The 13,136-nt window shown below is 37.7% G+C and overlaps 1 protein-coding gene across 8 annotated transcripts in view; it reads right to left on the reverse strand.

Moving 5' to 3' along the window:
• Positions 1 to 1,464: 1,464 nt before the first annotated feature.
• LOC116545107 (zinc finger protein 37A-like) overlaps positions 1,465 to 13,136 on the reverse strand; it is a 19,582-nt gene continuing 7,910 nt past the window's right edge. For 4 of the 8 annotated variants that reach the window (XM_032271726.1, XM_032271725.1, XM_032271728.1 and 1 more), the window contains exons 5-6: positions 2,296 to 2,422; positions 1,467 to 2,010 (exon numbers count right to left, since the gene is read on the reverse strand). In XM_032271726.1, the coding sequence (XP_032127617.1) occupies positions 1,790 to 2,010; positions 2,296 to 2,422 (348 nt within the window). In that variant the 3' untranslated portion in view covers positions 1,467 to 1,789. Of the gene's footprint in view, positions 2,011 to 2,295; positions 6,320 to 11,902; positions 11,907 to 13,136 lie in introns of those variants that run through there. The other 4 variants (XM_032271729.1, XM_032271730.1, XM_032271731.1 and 1 more) reach the window with 3 other exon arrangements.

Below are 13,136 nucleotides of genomic sequence, written 5' to 3' on the forward strand. Positions count from 1 at the left end.
TTAATGGTTCTATTCTGGCTATGGAATTTGCCCTTTACTCCATCAACTGTACTATATAGTACTGAGTCCAATGTCCCAACCCCCCCCTTTTTTTTTTAACAAGGTATCATTGAAGTAAGCATATCTTTATATTTAGATTAAGATTAGAACCAAACCATTCTTCATCAAGTCTAGAATGAATATATTGCACTTTAGATAAATATATATGAGCTGTTTGTTCCTCATAAATTACTCATTCCCATCATAATCTCATACTGATGGTTTTCTCATTGTCAGCTTACGGTCTAACAATGTTTTTAAAAAGTTGCCTTCCCAAATTTCTCCACCACTTCCAGCTTCATCTACTAAAAAACACAAAAGAGCTGTTTGTATAATTCATTTAGGCACAAACATCAGCTGATTGCTGTAACAATATTCTTTGTTAAACACTGAATTTTAATATATTTCATGCCCTTCTGTTTTCGTTCACCAACTATGTTCCTGAAAGCCATTATTTTATTTATGGTTTTCTCTCAGTGTTCTACACAGATATTTAAACCAATGCTATTTAATAAATAATGTTTATCAGTGTTACCCAAAGAGCTTTTTAATTTTTAGAGACAGAGTATTGCTCTGTCACCCAGGCTGCAGTGCAATGGCACAAACACAGTTCACTGCAGCCTCTTCCTAGGCTAAAGCAAGACTCTAACATCAGCTCCGCAGTAGCTGAGACCACAAAAATTAGCCAGGCATGGGACCAAAGGTGTGTGCCACCATGCCAATTTTTTAAGTTTTCATAGAGATGGGGTCTCCCTATGTTGCCCAAGCTGGTCTCAAATTTCTGAGCTCAAGTGATCCTCCCACCTCAGCCTCCCAAAGTGCTGGGATTACAGACATGAGCCACTTGGCCCAGACTATTTTTAAATAATGCTGTAAAAAAATGGTAAATATGATAAATGCTAACAAATGAGCAACTCAAAAAAGCATGTATTGAAAAATATATTTAATATTTTATTTTTTGTTTGTTTTTTATTGCATTTTAGGTTTTGGGGTACATGGGAAGAACATGCAAGATTGTTGCACAGGTACACACGTGACAGTGTGATTTGCTGCTTTCCTCCCCTTCACCTATATCTGGCATTTCTCCTCATGCTATCTCTCCCCAACTCCCCACCCCCCGCTGTGCCTCGTTTATTTCCCCCCAACAGACCCCAGTGTGTAGTGCTCCCCTCCGTGTCCATTTGTTCTCATTGTTCAACACCCACCTATGAGTGAGAACATGTGGTGTTTGATCTTCTGCTCTTGTGTCAGTTTGCTGAGAACGATGGTTTCCAGGTTCATCCATGTCCCAACAAAGGACACAAACTCATTGCTGTTGATGGCTGCATAATATTCCATGGTGTATAGGTGCCACATTTTCCCTGTCCAGTCTATCATCAATGGGCATTTGGGTTGGTTCCAGGTCTTTGCTATTAACTGTGCTGCAATGAACATTTGTGTGCCTGTGTCCTTATAGTAATATTTAATATTTTCTAGAAGGAAGGATATTCTTTACCGGGAAGAGGACACCAGGGAGTTTTCGTAGGGGTAATGAAAAATCACTCTCAATGATACATATATTCATATATATTCATCTCAGTGATGGGTGTGTGTGTGTGTGTGTGTGTGTGTGTGTATAAAATTTTATTAAGCTGTGAGTTAACTCTAAATAATTTATACCAGTTAAAAAAATACAGGATGGTGTACGGAAGTGATACGGGGAGATGCTGGGTGATTCAAAGCCACTGGATATTTGAGTCTTGTCAACATGTTACTTGTAAAGGTCTGGAGCCTCTAAAACATGATTCCTGAAGAATATTTCAATGGTCTTATTATCTGAACTTACCCTTTGTGATCTACCTTCCTTTAAATTCCATCTGGCACATACTAACTCACCCAGATGACTCTGGCTTGGAAATTTTTCCTCTAATATCCATGGCTCCTCGCCTTTCTCCAACTTGAGGATTACTTCCGGTTTACGGATGCAATACCCTGTGAATGAGAATTATATTCCTTGGGACAAGCTGGGTGGGTTTCACTGAAGGAGGAAGACAGTATACCCCAAACAATACACACACACATATACATAGCTCATTTAATCCTGTCATGGGAGCAGAGGAAAAACCCTTCTTTCTGGTATCCAAAAGGGATAAATTGTCCTTGACCTCTTAATCTCAAACCTAAATATTTTTATATTCTACAAAAGTTCCACAAGTTTCTATTGATAAGAAAGGACATGCATTCAGGCCTTCTATATGGGAAACAATTCCTACCTACCTACTGAGACAAGGTGGCTGTAGTTCTCCATCATCACATCCCTGTACAGGGTCCTCTGAGCAGGGTCCAGATGCTGCCACTCCTCTTGAGTAAAACCCACACTCACATCCCTAAATGACACTGGTCCCTGGAAAATCACAGTTCTGCTCAGTTTCAAGTGATCAGAATCAGGTGATGTGAAGAAAGATGTTTGGGGACTAATTCTTACCATTTTTATTGTTGAAAATTAAACAGAAAATGTTATAAAGGGCCTCCATGACACATGTTGTTTTATGTTATACATTGTGGGTAAAAAATCATAGTAGAAATATCCTGTTGGTGCATTAATTTATTACTTAATGGAAAAATATTTAGTGCCCACATGTGCTTACAGGTTTCTTAGTTTCTGAGTATTCCAATTAGAATACAAGACTCTTCCTTACAAGAAAAGAATATATCTTCTAATGAGGAAACATACATACAGAGGCATACCCACCACAGAACTTAAAAGATTCATACCACAGATACGTGCAGCACAGATGGATCATAAAAAGGTTCTGTGCAAAACCTTTTTTTGTGCAAAAAAGGTAAGAGTGTGTCAACGTATTAGATTTCACTAAAGTGTTAAAACTTTAGTTCCTTTGCAAACATATAACAAAAACTTAAGGAAATGTTAAAAACCTGAAAAAAATATGTGGCAAGTCAATGGAATTGCTTAACAGGATAAGAGGGCATGTCTGACCTGTGATGAGGTAAAGGTTGCAGAGGCATGGGAGATGAGGGAGACTAGGAAATATTCTTGGCTTTAATACTGTTAGTGTTCTCCAATTATTTATCACTCATCTAATCTGTAAAAAATTTTTAGCAACTAGTTTTATTTATATTTATTTATAAAGTAAATAAAATACAGTCAACCCACATATAAGGACAGCTTAATTTTGTTCTTATTTTTTAGATAAAAATATAAATAGGCATGATGATATTTTTTTCCCATTCCCTAAGGAACTGGCAGTATATGACATATACCCAATTATCTTGCACACTTCCTTTAGGCCATAGGCTCCCTGCTCCCCCAACACCAGATCATTGATGTGAATAGCAGAAGTTGATGGTGAATTGAAATACACACCTGAATCCCTGTAACATAATTCCATTTTCACCGAGGAAGTAATGCCACCCAAGTAGAGTGGAGACTGTGCTGGAGAGCAGCATTAGAGGTAGACTGTCTATATTAAGGGGCAACAGTGGAGATGTGGAAGAGAGAATTCACTAGTCAAAGGAAGAGAGGAAGGGTGACTTCCAGAGGGTCCGCATAGAGGCCTTAGGTCTAGAAAGTAGAACCAGGAGGTTGGGGGAGGGGGGAATTGCAGAGTGACAATAAGTCACATGGAGGTCATGCAGCTCTAGGAATGGCTTCATGTCATGGAAGTGAGCATGTCCAGTAGAAGGCTACAGAGATTATTCTGAAGCTCAGGAAAGAGATCCAGCATGGAAATAAGGATATGGGTGAAAATGGCAACTCTGTGTCACAGGGGCCACCAGTGATCAGATATTCACAAAGGAGACAAAGATGGAGGAAAAAAATTACCAACACAGAATTTAAGGGAATACAAATATATAAGTGGCTGGCAAGAAAAAGAAACATAGGCCATAAAGGCTGAAAAGGAATTTACAAAAATGTGAGAATGGCACCAGGAGACATTCCAGAGTAATAGAAAATAAGAGAGAACACAGTTTCAAAAATAACTGACACTTCCATTTAAAGATGGTGAACCTCAAACACATATCTACCTCTGATGCCTGCAAAAATATGAGTGGAAGGAACATAAACAATAAATGTGCAAATAATATATACCAAAAAAGACAATTATATAATTTCTGGAAGATATCAGTAGATAGTATCAGATATGAGAAACTAGAGGCAGGGTTCCTGTCACTTATACAAGTATAGAAGGTGCAGGAGTGGTGGCTTCCAACCATAGCCAGAGACAGTGCAGCTCTAAACCTTGAACCAGGGTTAGGGGTTAGGCAAGGTAGGAGGATCAATGACTGACAAAGTACCTAACTTCCAGGGCACCTTGGTGGGCCTTACTCTTTAGACACCTCACAGTTCATGAAGATGGAAACTAATAAGCAGCCACCTCTGGAAAGTGAGGGACTTTTTTTTAACCAGTTCTATACATAGACCATATGGACAGTTACATTCAAAGTAAAGCCAACCAAGAAATATAACTCCCAAAACATCAATCCTCTATAAGAGAACATAGTTTGTCTTAAGGGAACTACTTAATGAAAGAGAAATCAGTGTTCTAATTTCAGGAATTCACAGATTTAAATGAAGAAATACAGAGTTCTGTAATAATAGCTGGACGCTTCATTACTCTGCTTTCATTAATGGACAGAATATCCAGACAAAAGATTCATAGGAAAACAGAGTAATTGAATAATGGTATAAACCAAATAGGCCTAAGAGAAGTATGTGGAATGCTCTACCTACCAATAGTAGAATAGTCATTCTTCTCAAGTGTACAAAAAACATTCTACAGGGAAGCCCATAGATTAGGGCACAAAATAAATCTCAGTAAATTTAAAAGACTGAAATCATTAAAAATATCTTTTCTGACCATAATAGGATAAAGCTCAAAATGAGTAACAGTGAAAAAGTTTATTAACATGGATATTAAACAACGTTTAATGGATCAAAGAAGAAACCACAAAGGAAACTTAAAAATACTTAAAAATGGGTGAAAAGGTAAAGAGTCTATGTCACAACTTATGGGATGCAACCAAGAGCATGCCTATCGAGAGATTTGTAGCAATAAATGCCTATTTTCAAAAAGAAAGCAATAACTTTATACCTTCAGCAGCTAGCAAAGAAGGATCAAACTAAATCCATAGCTAGCAGAAAAAAAGATATAATACATATTAGAGCAAAGGTAAGCGAACAGAGAATAGAAAGCTACAGAGAATCAATAAATCTAAAAACGGATTCTTAAATAGAACAAAATTCATAAGCTTTCATCTAGATTGACTAAAGAAAAAAGATGCAAAGAACTAAAATCAGAAATTAAAGTGACATTACAAAAAGAAAAAAGGAATATAAGAGAATACTATGAACAACTATACACTAATAAGTTAAGTAACTCAATTAAATAGACACATTTCCTAGAAGGACACACATTACTGAAACTGACTCAAGAAGAAATATAAAATCTCAACATACTTATAACCACTAAAGAGATTCAATCAGTAATTTTTTTTAAAAACTGCCTAAATAAAAAAAAAATCCAGGGCAAGATGACTTCGCCGCTTAATTCTATCAAATTAAAGAAGTAATACTAATCTTCCTCAAACATTTCCAAAATTAGAAGGGTATACTTCCTAACTCATTCCTCTGAGTTTTACAGTGCCAGCCAGCATTACCTTGATACCAAAGCCAGATAAAGACTTCACAGGAAAATAAAATTACAGACTAATATTCCTTATGAATACAGATGCAAAAAATTCTCAATAAAATACTAGCAAAACCAAATTTGGCAGCATATTAAAAATATTACATACTATGACCAAGTTGGATCTATCCTAGGAATGCAAGAGTGGTTCGATATAAGAACATTAATCAGTGTAAGACAACACATTAATAAAACAAATGAATAAACATGTGATCATATCAATTGATGCAGAAAAAAGTACAAAATCCAGTACCATTTGAGGATAACCAAACTCAGAAAACAAAGGAACGGAAGCAAAGTTCTTCAACATAATAAAGTGCACATATGAAAAACTCACAGGGAACATACTCCATAGTGAAAGACTAAAAGATCTCCCCACTCCCCAAGAAGATCATGAACAGGCAAAGGATAGTGCTTTTACCACTGCAATTCAACACTATATTAGAAGCTATAGCTATAGCAAATAGGCAAGAAAAAGAAATAAAAGACATTCAAATTGAAAGGCAGAAGTAAAACTATTCTATTTGCAGATAACATTATTTATCAAATCCACAAAATATATATGAGCTAATAAATGGTTTCAGCAAAGTTGCAGAGGACAAAATCAACACACAACTATTAGGTCTCTTAAAAAAACACTCCAACAATGAACAATCCAAAGGAAATTCAGAAAACAATTTCATTTACAATAGTACCTGGTAGAATAAAATACTTAGTGCTATGGTGTGAATGTTTGTACCTTTTGCAACTCCATAGGTTGAAATTTAATACCACTGCAATAGTATGAAGAGGCATGGCCTTTAGGAGGTGATTAGGAAGCTCTGCCCTCATGAATGGGAAGTGTCCTTATAACTTAATGGACAAAGTAGTGGCCTGACAACCTGGAGAGACAAGTTTAGATACTGTGCTCCCAATAATCAGAAATTTTATTTTTGATAAGTTTACATAAAATAATGATGATTCTCCAAAACTAAAATGACTTAGTCAAATGGCCCCTTTTAATTTCTAAAATGTTTAAATACATCAAATCTGATTTGAATATTTAATATAGCAAGTATTGATAATTCCAGGAAGATGGTGATCTAAGGGATCAACCCAGAGCTGAGGAGACAGGTAGCACTGGCAGGTTTGAGAGATTGGAAAGTGACAGGGAGAAGGAGCAAATAAATATTGTGGATAACAGAAACAGAAAACAGAAAGGCTATGGAGTTAAGATTGAAATTGGGAAATGTCTATGTAAACTCATTGTTTAAAAACTACATATAGACAGACAATACAAAAATAGATGTACACGTGTATTTGTGTGTGTGTGTATATACTCATACATATATTTTCTAACTCTTGTCAATTGAGAAGGTCTGAGGCAGTGACAACCTTTACCAATGAGCACCCAGATCTTCGTTTTTAAATTCTATCCTCCACTAAAAAAAAACAGTGTCCTTTGGAGAAATGGCTGATGGCAGAGGTAGTACAGGAAAAGGACAAAATGGGCCAGGCACATCTGTTGTGCCACAAAGTAATTACTCAAAAACTGATGTGGGAATCAGGCTGAAAATGGAATACGTAACTCCAAAACTCCATCCCACACTAAAGCAACAATTAAGCTGGGGGGTGGGGGAACCCTCTCAGAATCAAACTTTTCCGAATTCTAAAATCTAATTAAAAAACTAGTACACCCAGAACATTCCTGATACGGCTTGCTGGTGCCTGTGCCAAAGTGGACAGTATGCACCTTGTTTTCAGAGAACTGTGGTTGTGTATTTTGATCTGTCTGTGCAGGCTCTCTGAAGAAGTGGCTCACAGGCTTGTCTTTGTTTTCCCTGCCTTGGAACTTTCTCAGGGTTAGAGTAGTCTTACAGGAAGTGCTTGTTGAAAACATTTAAAGCCAATTATCAGGCCATAGCAGCCAGATGAGAAAAGCAGCAGATGGACTGCTAAAACTGGGAAGCAAATACATGTGGGCCATGGGTAGGAATAAGGGGTTTGAAAAGCTTCTGCAAAAACCAGGAAATTGGGATCATGTGCAAGGCCAGGGCAGTATGCATGCTCAGAAAAAAACCTGAGAGGAACCTAAGCTTTCACATCTGGTTGACTTTCAGGCTCTGTGTAAGTAGGAAGTAAAGATAAGGCAGAGATGTAAATGGCCTGGCAAACCATTACAGGAGTGCCCTAAAACGAGTTGATATGCAAACACCAGAAGAGTTTTTTGTTTTGTTTTGACTCTGGGCATTTAAAGAAATCTCAGTCAAATCAGAAACTGACCACTAAACTAACACAACAGAGATTTCAATGACCATGTACAATAAACAACACTGACTTTACAAAAATAGTTTAGAAAAGTCACAGAATACAAAATAAACAGTAACAACAAACTCTGGGGAAAAGGAAGAATCTGATTTCTAGATTTAGCACATTTTAATATTCAAAATGTTCAGTTTACAGTAAAAGATGAGGAATGCAAAGAAGATAGTATGACCCACAGACACACAAAAAAGAACTGAATAAAACCTGTCCCCAAAAACACCTTTGATATTAATCTTACTAGATAAAGAATTTACATCAGCCAGGCATGGTGGCTCATGCCTGTAATCTGAGCACTTTGGGAGGCCGAGGCGAGCAGATCATGAGGTTAAGAGTTCAAGACCAGCCTGGCCAACATGGCGAAACTCCATCTCTACTAAAGATAAGAAAATTAGGCCAGGTGTGGTGGCAGATACCTGTAATCCCAGTTACTCAGGAGGCTGAGGCAGAAGAATGACTTGAACCCAGGAGGGAGAGGTTACAGTAAGCCAAGACTGCGCCATTACACTCCAGCCTGGACAACAGGGCAAGACTCTATCTCCAAAAAAAAAAAAAAAAAAAAAGAAAATACGAAGAGATAAGGGACTAACCATGTAGAAAGAATCTGAAATAAGATTAACAGTGAATCTCTAATTAGAAACCATGAAGGCCAGAGGCAGTAGGATATTGGCACCTTTATAGTGCCAAAAGAAAAAAAAAATCAAGAATTCTACATTTGGTAAAACTAGTTTTCAAAAATGAAGGAGAAATTAAAACATTTCTAGATCAACAGAATCTGAGAGAATTTATCAGTACTAGACCTGTCCTACAAGAAATGCAAAATAAGTCATTTTAGTTGAAACAAAAGGACGCTAGACAGTAACTCCAATCCAAACACAAAAAAAATTCAAATGGTAAAAGTAACTACTATAAGTAAATACAAAAGCTAGTCTTATTGTATTCTTGGCTTTTATGTTCTCTCTTTTTTCTATATGATTTAAAAGACAAACACATAAAACAATAATTACAAATCTGGATGGTAATGTGCACACAATTTATCAAGGTATAATCTGTAACAATAACAAGACAAAGGATGCCGACAAAGCTGTATAGGAGCAAAATTTTTATATACTATTAAGGCTGAGTTGGTATTAGTGGAAGCTAGATTGTTGTAAATTCAAGATGTTAATTGTAATTCCAAGTATAACCACTAAGTAAATAATAAATACAGAGAAATGCAAAACGAATTAAAATGGCACATTAGAAAAAAAAAACACAAGGAGGCGGGATCCAAGATGGCCGTTTAGGAACAGCTCAGGATTGCAGCTCCCAGTGAAAGTGCAGAGGCGGCTGCAGGTGATCCTCAGGCAAGCAGGGCCTGGAGTGGCCCTCAGCAGACCTACAGCAGAGGGGCCAGACTGTCAGAAGGAAAACTAAGAAACAGAAATAACCTCATCATCTGCAAACAGAACATCCACTCAGAGACCCAATCTGAAAGCCAGCAACTACAAAGACTACAGGCGGACAAATCCATAAAGATGGGAAGAAACCAGCGCAAAAAGGATGAAAACACCCAAAACCAGAACACCTTTCCTCCTGCAAGGGATCACAACTCCTCACCTACAAGGGATCACAGTTCCTCACCAGCAAGGGAACAAGGTTGGATGGAGAACGAGTGTGATGAAATGACAGAATCAGACTTGAGAAGGTGGGTAGTAAGAAACTTCTGTGCACTAAAAGAACATGTTCTAACCCAATGCAAAGAAACTAAGAACCTTGAAAAAAGATTTGACGAAATGCTAACGAGAATGGACAAAATAGAAAGGAATATAAGTGAATTGATGGAGATGAAAAACACAACACGAGAACTTCGTGAAACATGCACAAGTATCAACAGCCGAATTGACCAAGCAGAAGAAAGGATGTCAGAGGTCGAAGATCAACTCAATGAAATAAAACGGGAAGGCAAGAATGGAGAAAAAAGGGTAAAAAGGAATGAACAAAGTCTCCAAGAAATGTGGGACTATGTGAAAAGACCTAATCTACGTTTGACAGGTGTATCTGAATGCGACGAAGAGAATGAATCCAAGCTGGAAAATACTCTTCAGGATATTATCCAGGAAAACTTCCCCAACCTCGCAAGGCAGGCAAATATTCAAGTCCAGGAAATACAGAGAATACCACAAAGATATTCGTCAAGAAGAGCAACCCCAAGGCACGTAATCGTCAGATTCACCAGGGTTGAAATGAAGGAGAAAATACTATGGGCAGCCAGAGAGAAAGCTTTGGTTACCCACAAAGGGAAGCCCATCAGACTCACAGCAGATCTCTCAGCAGAAACCCTACAAGCCAGAAGAGAGTGGGGGCCAATATTCAACATCCTTAAAGAAAAGAACTTTCAACCCAGAATCTCCTATCCAGCCAAACTAAGCTTCATAAGTGAAGGAAAAATAAAATCCTTTGTGAACATGCAAGTACTCAGAGATTTCGTCACCACCAGGCCAGCTCTACAAGAGCTCCTGAAAGAGGCTCTACACATATAAAGGAACAACAAGTACCAGCTCAACTAAAGGGCAAAACACCCAGCTAGCACCAAAATGGCAGTATCAAATTCACACATAACAATATTAACCCTAAATGTAAATGGACTAAATGCCCCAATCAAAAGACACAGACTGGCAAATTGGATAAAAAGACAAAACCCATTGCTGTGCTGTATCCAGGAAACCCATCTCACATGCAATGATACACAAAGGCTCAAAATAAAGGGATGGAGGAAGATTTACCAAGCAAATGGAGAGCAAAAAAAAGCAGGAGTTGCAATTCTCATCTCTGATAAATTAGACTTTAAAGCAACAAAGATCAAAAGAGACAAAGAAGGACATTACATAATGGTAAAAGGATCAATACAACAAGAAGAGCTAACGATCCTAAATACATACACACCCAATACAGGAGCACCCAGATACATAAGGCAAGTTCTTAATGACTTACAAAGACACTTGGACTCCCACACAATTATAGGGGGAGACTTTAACATCCCATTGTCAATATTACAGAGATCAACCAGACAGAAAATTAACAAGGATATCCAGGACTCGAACTCAGACCTGGAACAAGCAAACCTAATAGACATTTACAGAACTCTCCACCCCAAATCCACAGAATATACATTCTTCTCAGCACCACACCACACCTACTCTAAAATTGACCACATAACTGGGAGTAAATCACTCCTCAGCAAATGCAAAAGAACGGAAATCATAACAAACAGTCTCTCAGACCACAGTGCAATCAAGTTAGAACTCAGAATTCAAAAACTAACTCAGAACCGCACAGCTTCATGGAAACTGAACAACTTGCTCTTGAATGTTGACTGGATAAACAATGAAATGAAGACAGAAATAAAGATGTTCTTCGAAACCAACAAGAATGAAGACACAACATACCAGAATCTCTGGGACACTTTTAAAGCAGTCTCCAGAGGAAGATATATAGCAATGAGTGCCACATCAGAAGCAAGTAGAGATCAAAAATTGACACCCTATTGTCAAAATTGAAAGAGCTAGAGGAGCAAGATCAAAAAAACTCAAAGTCTAGCAGAAGACAAGAAATAGCTAAGATCTGAGCAAAACTGAAGGAGATAGAGACACAAAAAAACCCTTCAAAAAATCAATAAATCCAGGAGCTGGTTTTTTGAAAAGATCAACAAAATAGACCAATAGCCAGATTAATAAAAAAGAAAAGAGAGAATAACCAAATTGATGCAATAAAAAACGATAAAGGGATATCACCACAGATTCCACAGAAATTCAAACCATCATCAGAGATTATTACAAACAACTATATGCACATAAACTAGTAAACCTGGAAGAAATGGATAAATTCCTGGACACTTGCCTCCTCCCAAGCCTAAACCAGGAAGAAGCCGAAACCCTGAACAGACCCATAACAAGCTCTGAAGTTGAGGCAGCAATTAAGAGCTTACCACCAAAAAAAGCCCAGGTCCACATGGGTTCACAGCCAAATTCTACCAGACATACAAAGAGGAGCTGGTGCCATTCCTTCTGAAACTATTCCAAACAATACAAAAAGAAGGAATTCTTCCTAAACCATTTTATGAGACCAACATCATCCTGATTCCAAAGCCCAGCAGAGACTCAACAAGAAAAGAAAACTTCAGGCCAGTATCCATGATGAACATAGATGCAAAAATCTTCAATAAAATACCGACAAGCCGATTGCAACAGCACATCAAAAAGCTTATCCACCATGATCAAGTAGGCTTCATCCCGGGGATGCAAGGCTGGTTCAACATATGCAAGTCTATAAACGTAATTGACCACATAAACAGAACCAAAGACAAAAACCACATGATTATCTCAATTGATGCAGAGAAGGCCTTTGACAAAATTCAACAGCCCTTTATGCTAAAAACCCTCAATAAGCTAGGTATCAATGGAACGTATCTCAAAATAATAAAAGTTATTTAGGACAAACCAACAGCCAATATCATACTGAATGGGCAAAAACTGGAAGCATTCCCCTTGAAATCTGGCACTAGACAAGGATGCCCTTTCTCACCACTCCTATTCAATATAGTACTAGAAGCTCTAGCCAGAGCAGTCAGCCAAGAAAAAGAAATAAAGGGTATTCAAATAGGAAAGGGGGACGTCAAATTGTCTCTATTTGCAGATGACATGATTGTATATCTAGAAGACCCCATCGTCTCAGCCCGAAATCTCCTGAAACTGATAAGCAACTTCAGCGAAGTCCCAGGATACAAAATCAATGTGCAAAAATCACATGCATTCCTATACACCAATAACAGATTTAAAGAGAGCCAAATCAAGAATGAACTTCCATTCACAATTGCCACAAAGAGAATAAAATACCTAGGAATACAACTAACAAGGAATGTAAAGGACCTCTTCAAGGAGAACTACAAGCCACTGCTCAACGAAATAAGAGAGGACACAAACAGATGGAGAAACATTCCATGTTCATAGTTAGGAAGAATCAATATCATGAAAATGGCCATACTGCCCAAAGTAATTTACAGAATCAACGCTATCCCCATCAAGCTACCAATGACCTTCTTCACAGAACTGGAAAAAAAACCACCTTAAA

The sequence above is a fragment of the Sapajus apella genome, unplaced genomic scaffold, assembly GCF_009761245.1.
Source record: "Sapajus apella isolate SASKATOON/1434 unplaced genomic scaffold, GSC_monkey_1.0 scaffold247, whole genome shotgun sequence".
Taxonomy (NCBI): domain Eukaryota; kingdom Metazoa; phylum Chordata; class Mammalia; order Primates; family Cebidae; genus Sapajus; species Sapajus apella.